The sequence below is a fragment of the Achroia grisella genome, unplaced genomic scaffold (assembly GCF_030625045.1).
Source record: "Achroia grisella isolate CSIRO2021 unplaced genomic scaffold, CSIRO_AGI_Agris_v1 utg780, whole genome shotgun sequence".
NCBI lineage: Eukaryota > Metazoa > Arthropoda > Insecta > Lepidoptera > Pyralidae > Achroia > Achroia grisella.
Genome location: NW_026713020.1, coordinates 890,984 through 915,212, shown reverse-complemented (window position 1 = coordinate 915,212; position 24,229 = coordinate 890,984). Strand labels below are relative to the sequence as shown.

Below are 24,229 nucleotides of genomic sequence, written 5' to 3'. Positions count from 1 at the left end.
GAATTCGATAAGGAGAAAGTTGAATTTCACCAAAACAAAGCCCCACCAACCTGTCATAACTCAGTAAAAATACATCAATGAAAAACAATTTAATTTCTTAATTTATTATTTATACAAATTCTAACTAGAATAAATAAATAAATAAGTAATAATTATTTCAGACTATTCTGATGGCACCCAAATGTTTCCAAAAACTATCTAAAGAGTTGTGTCCGATCTTTGCATCGTATTTGCCCTGAAAGAAATAATTTTATTACTATTTACTAGAATAAGAATTTTGCGAAACGTTTCTCGATTACGCAATAGAAACTATTACACAGCATATTGATTAAGTACTTTCAACATCTGTTGTTTTATCAACTAGTCCTAGAGCACATGGTCGAGGTTTATTCAGTGAATATAAACTGTATAAGTACCTTAAATAAGGTTGAAATTCGTATATATCATCGATAACTCTGCGCACGCGACACGTGATGCTGCATGACGGTTGTTGCTGACCGTAAACATGGATGGCCCGTTCTAGAAGTTGCTGTATAGACGTCAGCTCCGTCACTGTGTGTAGCGAAAAAAAACAATTATAGACAACATACTACACACAAAGATATATATAACCCACTTAGAGATACAAAAGTTAGTTACTGTAGAATACTGTAGATACTTAAATGTAATCCTAGTAAGTGGCTACAACTTTAAACTAAGTTATGAAAATGTTCCAGTTAGCTACTTGAGTTAATGTGATACTGTATCCTCGACGGGGCGCTCGTGGAATTTATTTATTTTTAAATAAAAAAAAATCTAAAATATAAGTAGCCTACCTTAATGTTAATCTTATAAGGAGATAACATTGGCTATCAGCCAGTGAAAGTCTCGTCAAAATCGACCTAGCCGTTTGAGAGACTACAAAAACAAGTGGACTGTCTGTCTTTCTATATACTTGTTCACCAAATAAATTATGTTTTGATGCAAGGGCCATACATACTTTCATATTCATTTAGTAAAAAGCTGTAAATTTGAAATTACAAACAGACACGTCTAATTTATTTATTTGTAGAATAAAATATATAATCAACTATCTGTTGAATCTAGAATCTACTTTTCCTTCTCTGGGTTCTCAGTTTGGGTCAGATCTTACTTCATAAAGATACCTAATATTAATCTGATTTGTATTATTGTGTCCAGGAAGGCTTGTTACATAGTTATTTCTATTTTTGCTATTAATATTCATGTTCTACACTTACACTACACACATAGATAATAATAAATAACCCCGATATTCACATATACTAGATGGCAGATCTAGTCTAAAACAATTTTGAATTATAGTTATATCTAAATAATTAATAGATATGCGTAAATATAGTTACTGAACTAATGTAAATAATCAGGAATGTTAGTTCGGGACTCGAAATTGCGATCGTAGAATAATAAGTTAATGTGCTAAGCTACACCAAGGTGGTGGCTATACCGCCACCAAAATCCCATAAAAATATATATCAAATAAATTGATTATAAAATAAATTGTAAAAAAAATGTTAACTTACAGTTTTTGTTCCCAAATCGCCGTTCGTCTTCATCGTTCGCATTATTGCTGTCTTTCTTAAAACTTATTAATTTTGGTATGACCAGCAACATACACACTACAGCAAGCATAGTGACTAATTTCTTGAAAATCAAAAATTTCAACAATAATTTAGCAATAGTCAAAATGTCAAGTTTCAGAGACAGTTTGTCGAAGAAACCGAAACCCGGCGATGTGTACGGAACACCATACGTAGGTTTCAAGGGTGGTCCATATACGGGCGGTAAAGGTTTATGAACTGGTGGTCCATAAGTTTGCGCTGGTGGTCCATATATTGGAGCAGGTGGTCCATATATCTGCGCAGGTGGTCCATACGACTGCGCGGGAGGTCCATAATTTTGTGCAGGGGGCCCATAACTTGAAGACGGGGGTCCATAAGTATTTGGAGGTGCGTTATAAGTTATATCTGATTCAAACTTTACTGGCGTACGACTTGGTGGCGAATAACTGGAACTTGACGGTCCAGAAAAGCTCCCCGGACCAGAAGAACTGAAACTATTATCACTGGAATAAGGCGTGTAGTCGTATCCACTGTTATAACTATCGTCGCGATTCGAAATCTTCTTTTCGCCGTCTTTTGCAGTTATTATCACAACTCCTTGCTTAGCCTTTTCAGCTTCAATTCGAGATTTTGAGTAAGCATCTAAATATGTGTCTGTTTTCAGAGAACTCAATTTAGTACTCGTACTGTTTCCAATAGGTCCTACGATTGCGGTAACACATATGACAAGAGGCAAAATCGCTATGTAATACCGTAGCCACACCATTTTGCAACTTAACACCCGCACTGCCGCCCCAAAGAAGTTGCTGCCATCGACTACCGTTGACGAATGATAGGCGCCATTGAATTCTGTTCAGTTTTCACTTTTGACTTACAGTAAAAGAGCCTTAATATGATAATGGAACACAATTAAATTCTGAGTGCGACCCCTGCGTTCCGCATTGCTCATGATAAGTAGGTGCGCGTGCGTGCGGTTCGCATGCTAATACGCCTTAGAGGCAACGCGCACCAACCTTCTTGGATGAACCGCCCCAAACCTCGGGACCTTTCATCGCATAAATAATCTTTAATAGAACTCAATTTGTTTGTGAAAGTTTTATTGCCGGCAATGCCACTGACGTCGTTATATTGACCTTACTTAAATGGGTGAACTTCACCTTAATGTCCTTCCTTTTTAAGAAATGATATAGTAAAAGTAAGTAGACAATGTTACAATGTTACAACACGACGTCATAATAGAGAAAATCGACGTATCTAAATCTAAACAACAATGTTTATATAGATAGTTCATAGTTTGACTTTATAACTTATTATTACAGCTTACCTTTATAATCAGTAATGAACACGTACATATAATTTTGGCACTCGTTATAATATTAATAACGAGTGCCAAAATTATATGTACGTAAGAGCAGAAACCGCTATTTTGAAATTGTCACTGGTAGGTGGTTATTATAGCTGTATAGGTTATTATATGTATCTACAATAAAATAGATATATATTATTTTATATGGAACGAATAGGTATTAAATATCTGATAAAAACTATTTTTTTAAGGGACCATGATTGGATTACCCGCCAGCGTTAATGATTTACACTGACGGGACATCAGTGGAGGATTATAGGATGAGTATGAAGTCAGGTCAGTTAGCCCGTCGTGAAAAATTCACTAGGAATTTATCACAATGATTTCCAGGGGGAACCGAGCGGAGGTCAACCTGACATGGTACATTGCCAGCAACAGGGTCATCAGTCCACATTACTAACAATTCCCTTTCCCTCTATAAAAACTATTAGTAATATAATCTTAAATTATTAAGAAATAGTCTATGGAAGTTTTATAATTTGTCTGCCCATTATTTACATGCCATTAAATCCTAAAATTGCTAGAAGCGATATGTAACGTCAACAGCTTTAATTGTATTTAAATTATTGCTGATTTCCCCTAATCTGCAATGCAAGCCATGTTATTTTCACTTACGATGTTAAAGGAAAACAAAATTATGTACTATAGTCAGGACTGGGTACTGGGAAAAGATATTTTAGATTATCGACATTAAATACTCGCCATATGTAGGTATATTTAATATTATAAAACACACAATAACCATAAAAAGCTTTTGAAAATATTTTTGAATGGTAGACTCAAAAGTCAACCTCAACCTCGATGTCGCAGTCACAGTCGGTAATAATTAATAACATCATACCTGCATTTTTTTTTATTTTCTTATCCATTTGTTTCGTTAAAACTGCTATCTGCTGATTAATAATAACTTCTCTAAAGCAAAATACGGAAATCACGCGTTCTTAAAAATATTTATTAATTTCTATTGTTATTGTTACATCAAGTACCATTTCTATTTCGTTATCGTTACATCAACTACTATTAATATTGAAATAAAAACTAAATTTAAACAATATTTATTTTAGTCATATCAGTCAAAAGCATCAGAACCAACTGTTAAGCATCTTTCTTCAAAGAACTTATGTTTTCTCCTTATTTTTCCATTACCCTCCAATTTAGGTGAAAAAAAAGAACTGATCGACTTGGTACCAGCCCTAACTTTCTTTTTGGGATTGTCTTCATCCACATCTTCAAATGTACAAGTAGCAGCTTTGTCTTGTAGCATGAGTTCTGCTGTTGACCAACTAAACCTCACCAAGAGTGGGTAACCAAATATGTTGTCAATTTGATCTCGAATAAATTTTTTGGTCAATGGATCTGAAATTTCCAATAAAATCAAATATAAGGAAGCTGTTACCAAAATACTCACAGGTAAGAAATAGACAAGAACAAATTACATTTTAGGATACTGTTAATTCTGTGATATATAAAAATATTTTTATATTACTAAACATAGTTAAATAGTAACTAATTGTAAACAATAATAAAACAAGTAACAATCCTCGTTTATCATTTCTAATCAATATTGGCTTGTTTATGGAATTGAATTACACAATATAACATGCATTAATTGATCTTATAAAATAACTTACCTCCAGGATAACCACTGCCAAACTCAGTATGATTCATTTCCAAACCTTCATGAAATTTCCAAACTTTAAGTGCATGATCTCTGGTTACTTTCGCAACTATACTTGCTGCTGATACTATAGGATAGATGGAATCAGCCTTTTTTGCTACCTAAAATTGATATTATTTCATTTATTTCAACTTTTATATATTAAAGATTTCAGAAACTACTAAACAATTTGTTTTATTCCACTAGAAACTATTTTTAAAATATTTACAACACATAAAAACATACCATTCCAGTTGGGGTAGTTAGAGGCAATGTTTAAAGTGTGGAGAAATTAAAATTTAACTTGCCCACAATTTGCTACATATATTTGAATCCAACATGACAGTGGAAGAGCTACAACCATATCTGTTTTTTTTGCTTTAATATCTGGTGTTTTTTCACTAGAGTCAGTCAGTAATAATAAATTGACACGCAAGGTATTTTTGTTTTGGTGTTAACCAGATCTGATTGCACTGCCTCTTATGTGTAATTCAACATAGTAAACCACTAGGCAAAAGTCTTTATAAAGAGAAATCAGTAGTAGGGTATAAATAATACAAAGTATTTACTTACAGTGATTTTAAAATCTGGGAATATTTGCGACAGTTTAGTTTGGTACTTTTCAGGTGGACCCACTGTATCTACATAAACTTCAACAATATTGACACCAGAAGAATGCACTTTTGTTATAAGATCTATAGCTGAGTTCATTGATACCTGAAAAAAATGTTGAAGTAGAAATATTGGCTTTTCTATAAAATAGTGTTAGTATACCCATCATAGTATTACATGATGGGTACAAGGAAACATTGTTATTTCAACTATGTCATAGCTATAAAATAAATGTCCAGATTAGAAAATAAATGTCATCTGTGTAGGTATCGTAGTTTGACCTATTTCAGCTGTCTATGAACTGGCTATATAATTTGTGTTGCAGTTGTAGGGTGCAATTAAGCAGTGAAATAACAAGATAACCTCTTATCTGTGAATGGTGACACATAAGTGGTATCACAGGTGCCACATTATAATACAATGTCCATAATGATGAAATATACAATAATATAGGTGATGATGACATCTTACAATTAGGTGGCCATCAATTTGTTTACCATTATGATTACATGTAAAGTAGTACAAAGTACCTAAATAGTATGTGGAGATTCTGACTAGTAAAATTATTAAGATAGATCTGCCTTTACTATTTACATCAGATTCTTCAAAAGATCAGTACAAAACAGTATCCCCGCCTTTTATAATTCAGGGCTACTCTTTTGCCTTTTATAATTCCTACACAACAACAAGTTTATTTGCTTACTTCATTCAAAGAATGCTTAGCTCTTCTGTACATTGAATTTGAAATATAATTAGGTGATATGATTTCTGCAGTCCAACCAACATTTTTCAATGCTTCATCATCTGTGAGTATTTTAGTGAATATTTCATCCCTTTTCTCCTCAGTCAACGCCTTTGAATCAGCACAACCTAGATTTTCCAGTATTTTATTCTGACTTTTTGGACAATATGCAACTCCATAAACCATTGGACCTGAAATGTAATATTAACAACTTTCATCATGTGTAATTTCAACATTTTTCATCATTATTAATAGTTGCCAATATACATGAGCAGCACCATAGACATTACAAAATGTATAATAATAATAGACTTGTATATTATAAATCTTTGTTTTGTTTCCTGAATGTGTGACATGTGATAGTAACTGCTGAAATTAGTGTTAGTAATGGGGGCTCTTGACCGACGTCGACCGCTACACTGTCTCTCTTGCAAATCAATTCCTGGGAATGATTGACCTAGCTATATGCTCAACCTATCATTCTCTACTGTTACCGTTACTGTTGGCACAGGCGAGTGCACCAACAGACGTTTTATTATTACAATTCTGAATTATCGATATAATATTATTCTGGTATCAGATACGCCGTACACATACATAAAAGTAAAATTTATCTATGTAATTTGACAGGTGTTTGTTAATTTATTCTGTACGGTATACGGTTTTGGGATAGATTAAAATATAATAAATTAGATTAAAAAGTAGAAGTAACTGAACTATTATAGCATTTCATATTTACCTAAAACTGGGCCTCGACCTGCTTCATCCACCCCTAAAATACATGGCTCTGATTTACATAGAGACGGCACTTGTGAGCTGTTAATAAAATTTCGATAATTGTCATTACTCTTTATATAATCTTGTAATGCTTGCAATGAATCCATTTTGTACCTATTTTTTATTTCAATTCATTTCGAAAATTAATATGTGATAAATAAACAATTAATTTCCCGCCAGTCTAATGTAGCAAGTACATTACTTTTTTTTTTTTTTTTTCATATTCGTCCATCTCCTTTTCAGTGATGGAACAGGCAAAGATCCTTAGACCGTACAGCCTGCAAGTACATTACATTGCAAAGATAAGAAAGAAGACTTCAGTTGTGACAACATGTTTTGACATTGACGGTACTTAAGAGGACTATTACAAAATGATGCCGCTCAACTTTAGGTTTAATCGCATGGATTTACGCACACACACAGCAATACACGCACACAGACGCAAATAACCGTGTAGCTCAATCGGTGTGGATTTAGTATGAACCATTTTGATCCTTGTAATATTTTAATTAATAATGTGATATGTTTCTACTTAACTGAGACTACTTATTGGATTTTTTTAAATAACGTTATTTATCTTAATTATCAAAGTGCTAATAATGACCATATTTTTTTATTATATTATTCCTAGAGGGTTGATGTCAGGATGCTGGCCGATTGTACAACTAAAAGCCAAAACCTTAAGTAATATGAGTAACAAATAATTGGGATAAGGACAGGAAGATGAAATTACTATAACATAAATTTACTAATTAATTCTTCTTACATATTAATTCAGTTTATTTATTAATAGATACAATATAATTTATTATAAGAGTCGGATACATTATTGCCATATTCACTTGTTCTAAATATTATACTTAGCAAATAATTATTTTATTTATATATAATAGTTGTGTTTTCAAGGCTTTGTTTTGATTTAAAGGTCCCATCCTTATATGTATATTAGGTGTGTCCGCGACTTCGTTAGCGTGGTATAATGAAATTGACCAAATAAAGGAAATATATTTAGATTATAACCTAAAAAAGTTTCTTTGTTTCTTTCATCTCCGCTTTTAATCCCTTACAATACTTTTTTCGCACTATAAAGTAGTCTATGACCTTTCTCAGGGTATACTATCTGTGTATATGTATATCTATCTATATAGACTACCAGTGTATATATATGGTAGTGAATTTACAAGGTACAGGGGAATAACACCCGAGTTTTCAGGAATGGCAACGCATGAGGGAAACAATGTGCTGATATGAACATGGCAGGTACTGCTCATGTATATAGGCGACGGTTACCCCTTTCCATCAGGAGAGCCGTCAGCTTGTTTGCCATTCTAAGTTGTAAAAAAAGCTTCAACTGCTATCATTGCTGTTCCTGCATCATTGACGTCGCCGCATGATATTGGCTGATATTGCAGCTTCTCGTTCTTGGTTGGCCGATTCTTGATTCTTGATAAATAATTAATTGTTAATGTCAAACCTTTTTATAAATTATTATAAGACGCCTCATTGATTATATGTAATGAAATCACCATGAGCTATAGAGATTTTGGACAGAACCTTAAAAGACCTTAGAAACACCTCTGCTCTCATTGGCGGGATTACTTTTATACTTTTGCTGGAGATTTCTGAAAGACTCTCTGTGTCATTAACATCGTCTCCCTTATGGACTTTAATTGAAAGTTTAAAACTACTGACAAATTTGAGAGCTCATTTTTATGGAAGCACAGATAGTGATTTCCCATAAATGCTCAAACTTGAGGAAGGAATTTCTCAAAAGCATGATCCAGTCATGAAATTTAAGCCCGCCGAACATGTGCAATGGCGTCCCATTGGATATATTGCTTACTAAAGAATTGAAAGACAATTTAATTGTAGACCATTATAACCGGTACGTTAGCTGGGCAACCAGCTTATATACCAAGAATACCGATGATTCCAACTGATCTGCCAATACCATTTTAACGGCTTCAATTTCCGGTTAAAATATCATCTACACATGTAATAGATCTATGTATGTTTTGATCTTAAAAAACTACGAAGATTTTGATTCGTTGTTATTTAATAGACAGAATAGATAGACTCAAGAGGAAGGTTTATATATAACGTCCCAATACTGTACACGGATCTTTAAACGCGCGATAACCTATATATCCCATATTCACGCGGGCGAAGCCGCGAGCTAAAAGCTAGTCTCTAAATAAAAACATTTATAATGTTGTTGACTTTTCACCCAAACACGCATAATTATTTGACATAACTGTACAGTAATGAAAGTCCAACGAGTATAATAACAGAATAGCTGCAATTTAGAAATATCTGTATTGTGTAAAATAAAATAAAATTGGATAAAATATCTCTAAACATTAAGGAATATAATTTATATATAATTTGGTAATTTATTTACAATCCACATTGCATACTAGATGATATACACTATATAACACAAGACAAATGTACGTAAAAATAATAATGGTATTTTTATGAACAATAACCCTATTTTAATTTAGAAAAAAACTACAAAATAAACATAGAGTAAAATTGGTTTACATTTTTCTCTCAGATAAGCGTTATTTTTAAAAATACTAAAATGTTCTCTTTTTTAATTTTAACAATTAATTGCCATTAGTGTGACGAAATACCATGCTCTTGTGCTTTTCATAGTCCAGCAGGGTAGGTAGGTTTTATTTGTAGCATAACTGTACTTTTGTCTTGGCATGCTAAAATAAATATTATTATTATATATATATATGTATATATATATTTAACAACAACTTTAAATTAATATTCGTAGAAATAAGTATATATTAGCAAAATTAATTAAATATTACTTAAATTATCAAAATGGTTTAGTCGCTCTATACTAATGTTCACTGACGAATGTCTTATCTTAGCGGTGTTGTAAAAAATAGCATAGGTCCTACCTCGACGAGCGCTAGCGCAGCACTGAGAATTTACTTTTGGCGCAACGGAATTTATACAACTTTAAATTATTATTATTGTTTATTTTTTTCTTAGAAACTTATATATTTTTTTTATATTTCTAATTTACAAGTATATTAACTTTATTATTATGTTTTTTTTATGCAAAAATTTCGTTGTATTTATGAGAAAATTAGAAATGATTATGGCAAAGTTTTGTTGAAATTTCGGGTTTCATTATGATCAATTTTTTAGATATTTAAGTTGAAAATGAAGAAAAGGACGATGCTGTCTCAATTTATAAAGTAATTATCAAGTTTTAGTACAAATATCATATCAATTTATGTTTGTTTATTAATGAACGACGACCCCAAACTTCTGTCATTTAGCGTTTTTGAATAAACTATTTTAGAAATTAGGAAGACTAACAAAGAGAAAATTAACATTTCAAAGATGTTGTTTTTAAGATTAGATATCTATCTATATAATTCAGGAATCAAAATGTATATCCGACTCTTAATTTCTTAGAACCAGAACCCCAAAGACACTGCTTTTAGGCCAAAAAATGTGAAAGGCCTCTTAATACACTTGTTCTCGATCCGTTTTAATACTTCCTTTTTGGCTTGAAGGCAACATCGACATGAAGAAAAAATATAGAAGATCCATATTTTTCTCCAATGTTCATGTATTAATATATTTAGGTACTTTATTAAGCGATAATAAAACGAGGTTTTACGAAGGATCGTTTTCTGAGAATTCTCGCACAGAGTCTGTGAAATAAAGGTAATAATAATTGATTAAAAAAGTACATTATTTCATAATATTGTATTTTTCTGAGTATAATCATAATGACTGTGATATTTTCATATAAATAATTTGTTATTAATAGTTGTTAAATATTTTCTCCTTGAAATCAAAAGAAAACGAAAAAAGAATTAATTTAATGTAATTATTGAAATTGAATTATTAATTTATTATACTAGTTTTTTTATTTTATTTATTTTAATTACAATTTGATGGCGCCACCTTCGTGTCGCTACACATGCAAAATAAAATATGTATTGAAAGTATCGTTATCGAGTATAACATGAATCGATATATCGAAATTATTCAACAATAATCGACATCGACAAATCTTGTAAACTCTATAACTACAGCTATATCTAATATCTATATCGTATTATTTTTAATTTTAGATGTAGAAAATAAAGGTGTCATTCAAATTTATACTGTTTATATTCGGTCGTCCGTGTGAGGTAAATAAATGGATCATTTTCATTATTTTGTTATAATTTAAGGTGTAAGTTATCAATCCGTTAATTCCTGAATACTCATTTGTAGGTTAGAATAGTGCGATCTAATATGCAGAACAACCCCCAGGAGCTTTCATGGCAGGCGATTCAAGCTATCGTTGGGGTTAAACTTCCTTCAAATGTGCTACGATTTGATGATATTGGATTCCATTTGGTTAATAATTCTGTTTCGAGTGCTGAAGATTCCGATTCAGATGTGGAAATCGTGGAAAACGATTGGGAATCTGACAACAATGTCTCTTCGAAGCCTGAAAACTCTGACAATGAAAAAAATACATCATCAGACAGAGAACAAAGTGAGTCGCCTGTTCTACATCTTGTAGAGCCTGACAACAATAATTCAGGTAAAGACTCTCTAGATTACAAAGACTTTTTAGAAAAAATGCCTACCAAAGATAATACTGACAGAGATAGGCTGTCCCAGGTTCACAATGAAGACGCCGATAGCTCTAATGGCAATGTTATGTCTATTGAAAATTATTTGGAAGTAACCTTGTCGACTGAATCTGACACTAGTCATACTTGCAGCCAATGTAACCAAATGTTTTCCAGTGAACAGTTACTCTCTTCTCACCCTTGCAGTGCCAAAGCCACAGATGATAAAAAGTACCCATGTCATGTATGCTCAGAAAAATTCCCTAGTTATTGGGAACTAAGAAAACACATGAACAGTCATTTTCCTGGAATGTTAGATTCCAAATCAAGTTTCTGTCATCTTTGCCAGAAAGACTACACAAAGACAGGATTTATGAATCATCTTCGTAAGCATACTGGAGAGAGACCATTTGTCTGTGAGCTTTGCCATAAAGCATTCTCACAATCAAGTTCTCTCTCTATACATATGAAATTCCATCTGAATGTGCGTAAACATGCTTGTACTGTGTGTGAGAAGAAATTTGTAACTAAAAGTGAACTGTCTCGTCATATGACTGTTCACACAAAACAGAAGTCTTATTACTGTGGTGTTTGTGACAAAGCTTTTACTCGCTCAGATAATATGAAGAAGCATGAGAAAACTCATGGATAGCTTACAGTAACAAAGAGTTCATCTATCATAAATAGCATCATGTGCAGTTAGTTTATACTGACATGTAAATACTTTAGTAGCTTGTTACATTCATGAGACACTGTATTGTAATTGTCAATAATGTCACTGTAACAAAGTACAACAGTGCTTACATATTTGTACACATGACTATACAACATTAAACATATGGAAAAAAAAATTAATACACTGGTGATAGCATTTTTGAAAATTAAGTTTAATGTCTGTGATGCCATTTATAGATATGTCGCCAGATTCTCTAATTGCCAAATATTTAGTCTTACTTTTTAATTTTAAAATTTCATTATTTTATACCAAATTAAAAAAATATGATCTAGTTCATAATTTAGTCATTATGGTGTGTTTATGGGGGTGTTATTACATCCTAGGTGTGCTGCTGTAGTTGCTTTTCAATATAATGATTTTATTTATGCAATGTTCTAATGCATGTTTGGGATAATGTTAGTGTTGTAAGATAACAGCCTTTACAGGTGCTCTATAAGAAAAGTATCATATCTCAAAGTAAAGTTGCCTTTTAATATGTCAAAGTGATATTTTAATACTTGAATATAGATCACATAACTATAGTAGTACTGTGTAGTATAGTAGTAAGTATGCCAATGGCCTTCTTTTGCTAATGTTTCATAAAATAGACACACCTTTTATAAAAGGTTGTGGATATTCTATACTTGTTCCTGTTTCAAACTGAAGCTTTAGTATTACATTCATAATATGTGTGAACTTTACTAGATGTAGTTTATACTTTAAAAACATGCCAAATTTTAGATTAAGTATTTCAAGAGATGTCTACTGAACTGTGTTGTAACCAAAGCAATAATGTTGTTAATTATGTAATACTATTTATATACATTTGTATACATACATGTATACCAAAATATTTTTAGACCTTATAACTTTGATATTAAATTGAAAGAAACAAATAAGTTTGTATGTGTAGGTAAGTTGATAATGAAAACTGTGAAACATACAAGAGTCTTTATACAAATATCTTGTTATTTTTCAAGGCACTTTTTAGAAGGTTTCCTCTTTTATGGTCTCAAGAGAAGTCTAGTGAGCCGTTTTGAACAATAGAATGTTAGGAACATTCAAGCTATATGACTAGGCCTAAGATTCTATAGAACTAATAAATCAAACATCACATTAGTATATAGAAAATAACTAATTTTTATAGCGTAATTTTTGTAGTTTTATAATCATAAATGTGAAATTTTTACATCACTGTTTGACATTTGAAGAAACATAACTTTTTAAAAGATATACACCAAATATAACCAAAATCCCAAAGATAAACTAATTATAATTGGCTAAGAAATGAATATTAATATAAATATACTTTATTTTTCGATTGTGCCACTTCGATTTTATGTACTGGTTGTATTTAGATTTGTATAATGTTTATATTTAGCAATAATCATATTTTAATATATTTATTATACTTATTTAATTATTAGATGTTTTTGCATGACTTGTTTATAGATTTAGGAATACGTATAAATAGTAATGAGCCAAATGAGAAAATTACACAAAAATCTACAAGACTGACAATAATATTCAGAGTAGATATTAACTTGTGCACAAAAGCCTATATTATTTATTGATAAACTGCAATTTTTGTAACTATTTAAAAATGCACCTTGTTATAAATTCATCATGACAATTAGAATAAGAACCGTTTAATATTAAATGAAACTATTTTATGGAAATATGTAATAATTTGTCGATTTTATTAAAGAGTTGTTTGTTGCAAGATATGTTTCATTTTCATATTAACTATTATAGGTCCTTTTTCCCTTTGTTCTAGGTTACACTAGAGATGTCTGCAAGGTTGCGTAATCTTAATCCTTATGAATTACATAAATACCTAGTTAATGTATATTGCCTAAATGAGAAGGGCTCTACAAAACTTTTGAGACGTGATACCTCTAATGATCGCACTGATTTGGATGTAATCAGAGGAAACCACAAATTTCTTTGGGATGAAGACGATGTCGCCGACACCTGGGAAAAACAGTTGGCTAAAAAATATTATGACAAACTCTTCAAAGAATACTGTATTTGTGATCTAAGTCGGTTTAAAGAAAATAAAGTAAGTTATTAAGAGAAATAGATCGTAGATCATATTATATTAAATATCGTTATACTAATTTATACAAGTAGATATTAACTTTAGAAAGGGAATAAGGTATAAACCAAAACTGAGATATATTAACAAATTTAAAGTCGTTTACCGAAGGTAAAATTGTACTTAATGCATGCACTCAATTCTCCCCTAGGTTAAAAGGCTGATATGGGGACGGTCCCCTGTGTTACTCAATTGCCTTTTTTTGCCGTAGCGACCTTCCTTTGTGTGATATACCGGGGAGTGCAACAATGGCTCTACTGCCTTTCTGTAAGCTAAATATAGCATCCGTACGATATGCGTGCACCCGCGCGCGACCCACTCGTAGTCGCAGTAGGCACACATCTGCTCTGCCAGTTTAATGGGGAAGCGGAGAGATTATACCATTGTGAATAGATCCAAAGAAATTACGTTCTAGATAATATTTTATAATTCTGATATTTACAAAACAGTTTATTATTTAAGTATTTTGTACGTTATGAACCCATTTTATTTTAATTGCTTTCGATTTTACCTATACTTACGTTAATAGAAAATAACTATGTATCTAATACAAACGTTAATGAACCTCAAGCTCTCCGTAATAAACGCCGTTATAACTGGAGTGGGTTTTTGAAATAAAGAGCGACTTTCTTTGTTACTTGAAGGTATTTGTGTGCTAAATGATGAAAAAGAAATCAGATAAGTTAATGCGCGGCACGTGAATAGGATTCCATGATTTCAACCGTTACAACAGCCAAGCCATATCTACTAATATTATAAATGAGACCTATCAGTTTGTTGTTACCTTTTCACTACTAAACAGATCTTGATGAAAAAGTAAACATAAGCGCGGGTAATAGCTACCTATATAGGCATAGGTATGGAATTAATGTTATGAAGGGATAAACTCATAAAAATACTTGCGTAATTTTAATATTTCTATCGAGAATAACATGAGGCTGTATTTTCCAATAGGAAAATTAGAAATTTATAATAGTTCTGGGCGTCCGATGAAGTGTACAAAATTACACTTAAGTACTAGCACAAATAAAATAATATTACATAGTACTAGGTAAACTTCACTATAAGATAATATTTAATATACCTATCCAGTCGGGGGGAAGACGATAGTAATGTGGAGTAATATCCCCATTGATTGCAATGTACCATGTTAGGTTGACCCCATTCCCGTAGAAACCAATGTGATACATTCTTGGGGAATTTGCTACAATGAACTAACTGACCCGAGCTCATCAATCTCCATTGTTGAGCCAGCGTAAACCGTAAGCGCAGGCGAGTACACTATTCCATTACAACCATTAAAAAATGGCTATTCCTGCTTCAGCCGGCTTCATGACTACAATTACCTCTACCTCAGTAGTAGACTTCTATTGATAATATTTAAAAAAGATTATCAATTGCTGATACCTACCATTTCAAACACAGCCGGTTTATATGCCACATGGGGGAAGCGGATTGGTAGTAACGTGGAATAATATTGCTAGCAATGTACCATGTCAGGTTGATCTCTACGCGGTTCCCCCTAAACTATCATGTTAAATTCCTGGTGAATTTGGCACCATGAGCTGACTCAAATAACCTCATACTCATCTTATCATCCTCCACTGGTGTCCCGCCAGCGTATACCGTGAACGCAAGCGAGAGCATCATTCCATTAGGCGATCCCTTAAAAATATATATACTTATACTACATTTCTGTTTAAAAATATATAAATACCTATTACAAGTAGTCTTCAAAGATAACAAACAGAGAGACCATTTCGCATTTATAATTTTACAAACGTTTAATAATATAAATTATCATATAATAAAATACATTGATGTAGGTTGCTCTGAGATGGCGTGTCGAGAAAGAAGTAGTTCTTGGAAAGGGCCAGTTTCAATGCGGCAACAAGCAATGTAACAACGTTAACGATCTCAAGTCATGGGAAGTTAATTTTGCATACTTGGAAAACCGAATAAAGAAAAATGCTTTGGTGAAACTTCGTAAGTTGGAACCAACTATTTATCAAGCACCTACCTAATAATAACTTAGTTAAAATTGTAGCTAATAACAATCTCGATAACTTCTACTTTAACTAAAAAAAAATACATTTTTATCATGTGGTCTGTCTTTACATGATGATTTTTTTAATGTAAATGGAATGGCAAACAAGTTAGTAATAACCGTTTCGGTTGCATATTTGCGTATAAAAGAACAGCACTGACATCAGATTCGTTAACGTCCGGTGAAGCTGTAAAGGTCAGCTGCGGCCAACGGCTATAGTAGTCCAAAAAAAAAATCAGATTCTCATTTGACGCACATGATAATACTCTTGCGTTGCCATTCCATTCAAGGGCTAATGTCAGTCAATAGGCTTATAATTTCAATGCCTTATAATTTTTACACAGCTTACAATTTTTTTTACCGTCTGAAATAGCTGTGGATCAGTTACTAAATTTTTATAATAAAAGGCTTTTCTGTATGACAATAATGTGCAAGTACCACCAACATGCGATGGCAACCAGATACCGTCGCCTATAGACATACATAAACTATTTAAAACTTAGGTGTTATGTCGCCGCTTATTCAGTTAGATTACCATAACCATCTCACTCTTCTAATCGGATGTACTTTTAATAATATATTTGGCAGGTTTATGTCCAGAATGTTCTGTTAAACTAAACTACAAATCGCAGAAACGGGAAATAAAAAGACTAAAAAAAGCACATAAAAAAAGACACAAGGATAAAGAAAAAAATAAATCATATAGCGAGGACAGCGGGGAGGAAGAGAATCCATCTGTTACTCCTTCTGATGAGCCCTCTACATCCCAAGACCCTAAGGATACCACTAGTAGTAGTGATTCTTTATGGAAGAAAGGTCTGCATTTGAACAATTTAATCATTATATTTAGTATATAAAATTGATATAAAGCTAGGTATATAATACATTTTTTTAAACCCTTTGTACACGTTGATTCTTAACTACTTGTTACGTTATAGAGGTAAGATTTTCTCAGAAATTTGCTAATGTATTTGAGTGCGGTTTTCACTTTACTAAAAACCAAAAGTTGTCAAAAATATTCAGTTACATTGAAATCTTTGGAACAGGTGTTTTCAACACCCATATGAAAACCTATATAAAGCATAAAAAAGTAAACTTTCGAATACCACGAGGTCAGAGCCAAAGTTAGTTTTATTTTAAAATTTGCGGCACAACTGCTGTTTTGTGGTTACAAATCTTTTGTGTTCAAAATTACGTTTGTTCTATAAAAATAGTATTTAACTATAGTATTAAATTGAATTGATTGTAAATATTCTAATTTAGTTAAGTAATTTAAGATTTAATGTGTATATGTAATAATGAATTGTCAGAATAAATTGAGGCAATTTTTGGGGTCGGCCAGAATCGAACTCGTAACCTTTGAAAGTAAGTGGGGATAGTAAGTAATGGACATATTCGTTGGATATACAGCAGTAAATATAAGTTACTCTTGAATTCATCACAGTTGCACTCAAGACATAATTCTTGCTTAACAACAAGAGCACTCATTTTAAATGTGATGGATTATACTTTTTATTTCAGAATCAATGTCCCTAATAGTAACTAGTAAGACACGACGTTTTCTCATTACGATAAATCAACCAATTCCATATTGTTATTATTTCAGCACCCCAAGACGTAGAAGAAAAATCTAGAGAGGAAGAATTTGAAGATTATTTAGCAGACTTATTATTATAAGAGAAATAAAACAATAAATAAAAGATTACTACTCTGTTTATTGGGTATTATTACATGGAATAGATATTCATACAAAAATGTAAACAATTAGATATTTTATAACTATACACACTAAGAACACAAAATCAACATCAGTCCTTTCCATTCACGATTTGAGATTTCAATATTTGTACTAGATACCACAGACATGGATATTATATATAAATTTATGATACTGCAAACACCGTCAGGTTTCGACTTTATATTACATACACATATTCTGTATATGATAAATTGTAAAAAGTTTAGAGGATTTATAAAAATATTATTACAGATGGTATTGCTTTGGGTATGTAATCATCATCTTATATGTGCTTTGGGCATTGGATTGTTATACAAATATATATATTTTATGAAAAGTATAAAAGAGATATATATATAAGGCAAGTTTTGTAGTGATAAACTTCAATTTATTAACAAATTTGCTTCGTAAAACTCTATCCTATATCTGTGATACCTACACACTGCGTTTAAACTATATCAAATAATCATTGTTTATAAAATAAATGACATAATTTATAATAAAACATATTAAGCTCAAGTCTGAAATACATTTCAAAATGAACATATTTTAATATTCATTACAAAATCAACAGGATTGGACAAATAAAATCTCAAATAATAAAACAATACATTATTATAACATAATATAATCATATCTATTTACAGAGTGCATTCTTATCACACAACAACAATCAACAAATTAGTAATTATATATAATTATACGGTAAAACTAATCACTATTTTGGAATTATTTATTATATTTGTTTATTCTCTCATTAGAACGTAGCAAAAGCCTCTAAATGTTGGTTAGAATAGAAAGCATGTCGTAGCCTCAATATCTGTTAACTAACGTACCTTCGTCTCATTCACTAACGAAAACCTAATTATATATCACACGTCTAACTTCATTGTTTCAGTTATCCAACCATAACACTATAGCAACCCTGTTCATTTATTTAAATATAGAAAGCTTATGGAGTCGAAAATACTGAAAATAAAATATTATGAAATATGCGACAAATCTATAAAATGAACTATACACTTCTTGGAAACAGTAACTTGGCAGTTATTTTCCAATCGCTCCGGACTGTACTACAATCAAAACAAATAGTCACAGGATCGTTTGTATTGAAAAAAGATAAAAAGAATGTAAACGGTATTCAAGTACCCTTCTCTACAAGTTCAAATTGGGACAAACGACAGACGAACATATTGCATATACGTGTATGTACTAATTCAGATATATATAGTATTTTTTCCATAGGTTGCACAGTTAGCAAAATAATATAAGTCAGAAAAACATATTAACATTCAGATATAAGTAGCTTTCATTTCGCCATTAATATGTTTTTTCCGACTTATTATTATTATCAAATAATAAAGTATAAATAGCACTGAAAGAAATTATGAATTTAGATACTAGTGCTGTCTCAGTTTATCTCATATATGTGGTAATGAAACTATCAGTAGACTCATCTGCTAATGTGGCCGATTCATTTGACATTGATGTACAGACAGTACTAATAAATATCGAAGCAATAAACACAACCTGACAAAAGCTACTCATAAACACATAATAACATAGCTAAGAATTGTAAATTAGTTTAGCATCTCTATTTTTTAATATATATATATCCTATAGAGGCGTTTTAGGCTCAATATCCGTAGGCTCACAAGTAAAGACAAAGTTGACAAATGTATCCCAATTTCCAATAGTTCTTATTATAGCCTTCAACATCAATCGTAATTGTAAAATAACTCATATTTCCTACCCACGAAGTGGTATCAAATATGATATTCTATAGTCTGCAGAATGCCTTTGTTTTTTGTGCACGCACTAGAAATGACAAATTTATTTGCTAGAGCCATCATGTTTGAATTCTGACATTGTGATTAAATGTATTTATAAATTTAAACTCTTGAGAAAAACATTAGATATTTATATTTGGCACACTGTCTAAATAATAACATAGTGCGTCAAATATAAATATATAATGTTTTTCTCAGTAAGTTTCCAGTGATATATTATTATGTATGTGAAACAAATCACCTAACTACTAATTATGGCAATCTTTTCAGGAAATGATTAAATTCGAACAACTTTTAACTTTTTAGTAGTGAACAATTAGATACTAAAACCAAAAATCTATTTTCCAACTATATCCACGAAATCTGGCAGTGGATAATAATAATAATTATATCATTACGTAACGACCTATAAATCACAGAATTGACTTTCAAATAATGTTTATGATGTTACAGTAAAGTAATTATGACTGAAAATAACAGTGCAAAATTACTTTAGCTTAGTGTACCAATCGAAAGCAGTTATGACTGTTATTCTTGCAATCATAATTACTTTTTTTTCTGTAACATAATATACCTCAGAAGATAGTTATTGATATAGATGCCGTTTATTTGATTTGTGCAGACTTGTTGACTTCTTCATCATCGGAGCAATCTTCGTCATGGGTATGGGTCAGTTGGCGTGGAGTTTCAGGTCGCACATGGGGTACAGACACGGGGATCTGAAAGATGTAACTCTAATTAACTACTTTGCTAACTTGTAAGATGTGAGCGTTGTGCAGATGTTGGCTGCTCAGTGGTTCATTGCCTCAACTTAAAGACCTCAATGATCATGAGGTCGGTTCTGGAAACATTAAAAACTTTATCTGTTTAAACTTCTAACTCTACGGTACAGGATTTTAATCAACGGTATAACTTACAGTTGGTTTATGTGAGTGCGCTAGTATGTATACAAAAACTACTGAACTGATTTTCATGTAAATTTAATCTACCAGAGGAATTCTTGACGTATTAGTAATATAATAAGAACAGGTAAACATAGCGGCTCAAGAATAATAAAAAAAGAACTGGACAGGATCCGGTGTCTTGCCTTTTTTAAGTGGAGATAGTAGAAACATAGATTGATATATTTGTTTGCCACTGTATTCGTAGAAGGGTAGATTATATACCTACGCCAGAAAAAAATATTAAGGACAATTCACATGTACCTTAGAAGTTAGTATGTGATAAAAACGATTAAACGCTTACTTTATTATCAACAGCCTCTGGTGCCACTGTGGCGACATCTTCGGACGTATCTTCAGATATGCTCACACTAGCGACGCTGAACGCCCTCTGAGCACTCGGGTGTCTGGATCTAATAAACAGATGTTCATATATTCACTACACAAACATGACTTTACACGCATATTTTTATGTCCGTCATCTGGAATGACAATTAATCTGATGTACATAAGTAACCGTCGTGGCCGTAATCGTCATCTATATATATATATATGAACAGCACCATGGTCAACACGTCATAATGTAATATCCAGATACCCCTTCAACGTTCCCATTTCGAAGAATCAAGGTGTCACACTTCTATATGTACCTACCCTTCAATTACACTGCCCTTTTACGCGGACCACTTCGTAATGAATCTTTATACAATGTACAATAATATTTATTAAAAACGTAAAAAGCTTAGTTTAATTCGAACAGGAGTTAAGCCGTTATAGCAAGGTTATCAGTGTCGCTACTGTACAGCAGAATCGTTCAGTAAATTGAATAAAATTAGGACATAATGTAGAGCAGTTAAATAATAAATCACAATCCAAGGATGTCCAATAGAATACAATAGATCATATGTATTCAGCGACATAGATATGTATCATATCCTTGTCACGTAAATAGATTTAATAGTATGCAGTCCAAATTACTGTATATGATTCATTGTGGATAAAATATCTTACATATGCTATTTGAAGAAAATATCCAACAAAACACACGTATGATAATTCGAAAAGAACATGATTTCGTATTATTGTACGGACGCACGATAACTGAAAACATCTAAACTATTATTATAATGAGGAAAGATTTTTTTACATTTTCCTTATGCTCATCTAATTATCCTCCACTGGAGCCCCGTCAACGTATACCTCTAGCGCAGGCGGGAGCCCATTAAAAATGTTATATATAGATAGAAATATGAAACATGAAGTTCTCAGTAAGTAGTTTGTATACCTGTCAATGGTGGGCGCGTCAAGGGTGAACCGTTGCTCGTGCGCGACGGTAGACTCATGCGGCATGAGCATCGCCGGCGCGCGGAACATGTAGCAGAATGGGTAGTACATCAGATTCAGGAACGAGGCTGCATACAAGTCCGCATACCTCACCACCTGCCAAGACGCAACGACATACGATGTATAACAAATGGCTGCCTTTACAAATACGCTCTATAACGTGGGAATCGGCTTTCAAGCAGAAAAGAATGTACATGTAAACGTAGACAAAGAGAACGATAAGAATGCGCGTGCTACATGCCCGAGCATTCTCGTGTTCTTCAATAGTTAAGTACAACACACCATTTTGTAATTATTAATTATCATTTCAAAATAGAGGATATCTGAGTACTTAGTGCAAAGATATAATAATAGAGTTATTGATAATTTAAATATAATAAAATAGCGTGATCACAAAAAATAGTAAAATTATAAACACGATTGCGAGCTCCTGATAGCGCGTGAAAGCATATGATTTAGGTTATTACTGTACTGAAACTAGAGATATGGAATTAAATAATAATTAGTTAAACTAATTATTATTTAAAACTCCTTTTTTTAAATTGACTTTTCAATATATAAGGATTTTATTCTTGCAATATTCTCAATATGCTTCTATAAAAATGTTATACCTGTGATGAGAAAAACGTCTGTCTAGATCCTGAACGGAACAGCGATCCTAGCATGCCGTATGCGAGGTCCATCTTGTGTGTCACATCACGGATGGCCATACGTAGCTTCGATATATCCGGCTTCTCCTTCGTACTCGAATCGAGGTCCCTATAAATGTCATTAGATTAATAATAATAAAAATGGCGGATCAAAGTTTTAATTAGCATCAGAAATTTGTCATTTTTATTAGACATAAAAATTGACTAAGCATCAGTCATTCATTTATATACGTAGACAATGGAACATGAAATACTCAAAATAATATCAACCTCCTGCCATATAGTAGGCACTACCATGACTTAATAACATACATAATAAAGACAATAATGTTCTCTATAAATTATTTGTAAATACCAGATGTACGTATTTTTATAGAAACAGTGCAGTTGACACTTGACCATTTTTATTACGTAACGTTGTTTTTGTTGTTTTGAAATAGTCCCAAGTTTGATAAACACAGAGCATAGTAGATATAGGCTAAACGTAACAATTCCCAAATTTGTTTCATTCCAGCCTACAAAAGTAAGTTAGTGAAGGGATAATTCCGGAATAAAAAAATAGAGCTAAATTTAACTACTAAACACACATTGAGTAAACATTTTCGCGGAAATAAAACGGGCGGGAAAATTAATAATGAAAATGGAGTGTAAATAAAATTACTCACTTGTACATATCTCCTAACTGTACATCAAGGTTTTGTAGTTGCGCAAACAGCTGACACTTATCCGTCCAAACATGTAATTCCTGCACTAATTCAGGTACTATTAAAAATGTCCGCCATCCGCCAATTTTTTTTGACTTGAGAATATCGCCGAAAATGTGGTCGCCTATGTACAGGACGTCTTTGCCTTTAGCGCCAATTAGTTCGGTGAAAACGTCGCAAGAACCTACAAGAGATTAGAGACTTAAACCAACGCACGTAGGTATATACAGGAAGAATCAAAAATGTACATTCAGGCGGCATCCAAAAATAACCAAGTTCATATTTGTTTCGGACATTAATAGCTTGTATTTAGAATATGTTATTTTATGCTCATGGCATCGTAAACAAGGTGACAGAACAGCTAATGCTATGTGGTAATCTTTGTTTGTTTAGGGTCATCCGCAATGAGGATGCAGTTTGGGGCCTCGGGGTGAGCCCCTTTGCCCTGACATCGACTCCGGGGCCAACAACCCTGGAACTGGTTTAGCAGCCTGTGGTATGCAGTTCTTCTTTACATTTTTTACAAAACAATTTACAACTAAATGTTAAGATCTAGTGCAATATTTGAGGACTTTTTTTGTCACCTACGTACATCACAATATCGCCCGTGACCACTTTTACGTTGCCATTCCGTGACTAAGATCTCATGCCTCCTGTACTCTGTAAATTCACTGCACATTACACCGTGGAAACAAACTACATCTTACAAATTAAACTTAAAAAACTCACATGTCCTTGAATTAATCCTGAATCAGCTGAATTATATATGATACCACTTGTAGAAACACAACATGTATGTATATATATGTACTGTTATTTACTTCATAACATGATATTGCTATCAAAGGTCAATAGTATAAATGT

At 32.3% G+C, this 24,229-nt stretch overlaps 4 protein-coding genes across 12 annotated transcripts in view; 1 reads left to right on the top strand and 3 right to left on the bottom strand.

Moving 5' to 3' along the window:
• Nucleotides 1-157: 157 nt before the first annotated feature.
• Nucleotides 158-3,478, bottom strand: LOC131850909 (uncharacterized). The gene is made up of 3 exons (XM_059201304.1): nucleotides 1,542-3,478; nucleotides 417-552; nucleotides 158-235 (listed from the first exon to the last, which is right to left on the bottom strand). The coding sequence occupies exons 1-3, from the start codon at nucleotides 2,344-2,346 to the stop codon at nucleotides 199-201; spliced, it is 978 nt and encodes a 325-aa protein (XP_059057287.1). The 5' UTR covers nucleotides 2,347-3,478; the 3' UTR covers nucleotides 158-198.
• Nucleotides 3,479-3,494: 16 nt separating this feature from the next.
• Nucleotides 3,495-6,933, bottom strand: LOC131850908 (ribonuclease H2 subunit A). Its single transcript, XM_059201303.1, has 5 exons — nucleotides 6,697-6,933; nucleotides 5,919-6,148; nucleotides 5,177-5,320; nucleotides 4,578-4,725; nucleotides 3,495-4,302 (listed from the first exon to the last, which is right to left on the bottom strand). The coding sequence occupies exons 1-5, from the start codon at nucleotides 6,839-6,841 to the stop codon at nucleotides 4,016-4,018; spliced, it is 954 nt and encodes a 317-aa protein (XP_059057286.1). The 5' UTR covers nucleotides 6,842-6,933; the 3' UTR covers nucleotides 3,495-4,015.
• A 3,878-nt stretch (nucleotides 6,934-10,811) lies between these two features.
• Nucleotides 10,812-17,886, top strand: LOC131851028 (protein FRA10AC1 homolog). 2 transcript variants are annotated; one of them, XM_059201452.1, is made up of 5 exons: nucleotides 10,812-10,906; nucleotides 13,831-14,115; nucleotides 15,978-16,137; nucleotides 16,787-17,014; nucleotides 17,805-17,886. In XM_059201452.1, exons 2-5 carry the CDS (start codon nucleotides 13,843-13,845, stop codon nucleotides 17,873-17,875), a joined length of 732 nt encoding a protein of 243 aa, XP_059057435.1. In that variant the 5' UTR covers nucleotides 10,812-10,906; nucleotides 13,831-13,842; the 3' UTR covers nucleotides 17,876-17,886. The 2 variants fall into 2 exon arrangements, with proteins under 2 accessions (XP_059057435.1, XP_059057433.1); XM_059201450.1 differs by lacking the exons at nucleotides 13,831-14,115; nucleotides 15,978-16,137; nucleotides 16,787-17,014; nucleotides 17,805-17,886 and adding an exon at nucleotides 10,992-13,766.
• Nucleotides 17,887-19,233: 1,347 nt separating this feature from the next.
• The window catches only part of LOC131850902 (cytosolic purine 5'-nucleotidase), a 29,031-nt gene continuing 24,035 nt past the window's right edge, over nucleotides 19,234-24,229 (bottom strand). For all 8 annotated transcript variants that reach the window (XM_059201289.1, XM_059201288.1, XM_059201290.1 and 5 more), the window contains 5 exons: nucleotides 23,327-23,549; nucleotides 22,623-22,770; nucleotides 21,953-22,107; nucleotides 20,972-21,080; nucleotides 19,234-20,445 (listed from right to left, as the gene is read on the bottom strand). In XM_059201289.1, coding sequence (XP_059057272.1) covers nucleotides 20,332-20,445; nucleotides 20,972-21,080; nucleotides 21,953-22,107; nucleotides 22,623-22,770; nucleotides 23,327-23,549 — 749 coding nt within the window. In that variant the 3' untranslated portion in view covers nucleotides 19,234-20,331. The remainder of the gene's footprint in view (nucleotides 20,446-20,971; nucleotides 21,081-21,952; nucleotides 22,108-22,622; nucleotides 22,771-23,326; nucleotides 23,550-24,229) is intronic.

What these genes read in the sequence shown, in the direction of transcription:
- LOC131850908 (XM_059201303.1), bottom strand. Translation starts at nt 6,841, where the DNA reads ATGGATTCATTGCAAGCATTACAAGATTATATAAAGAGTAATGACAAT. An exon ending in AGGTCGAGGCCCAGTTTTAG is followed by an intron (nt 6,149 to 6,696) that starts GTAAATATGAAA and finishes ATTACATTTCAG; the next exon opens with GTCCAATGGTTTATGGAGTT. An exon ending in TCCCAGATTTTAAAATCACT is followed by an intron (nt 4,726 to 5,176) that starts GTAAGTAAATAC and finishes TATCAATTTTAG; the next exon opens with GTAGCAAAAAAGGCTGATTC.
- LOC131850909 (XM_059201304.1), bottom strand. Translation starts at nt 2,346, where the DNA reads ATGGTGTGGCTACGGTATTACATAGCGATTTTGCCTCTTGTCATATGT. An exon ending in GCGATTTGGGAACAAAAACT is followed by an intron (nt 553 to 1,541) that starts GTAAGTTAACAT and finishes CGCTACACACAG; the next exon opens with TGACGGAGCTGACGTCTATA. An exon ending in GAATTTCAACCTTATTTAAG is followed by an intron (nt 236 to 416) that starts GTACTTATACAG and finishes TATTTCTTTCAG; the next exon opens with GGCAAATACGATGCAAAGAT.
- LOC131851028 (XM_059201450.1), top strand. Translation starts at nt 11,013, where the DNA reads ATGCAGAACAACCCCCAGGAGCTTTCATGGCAGGCGATTCAAGCTATC.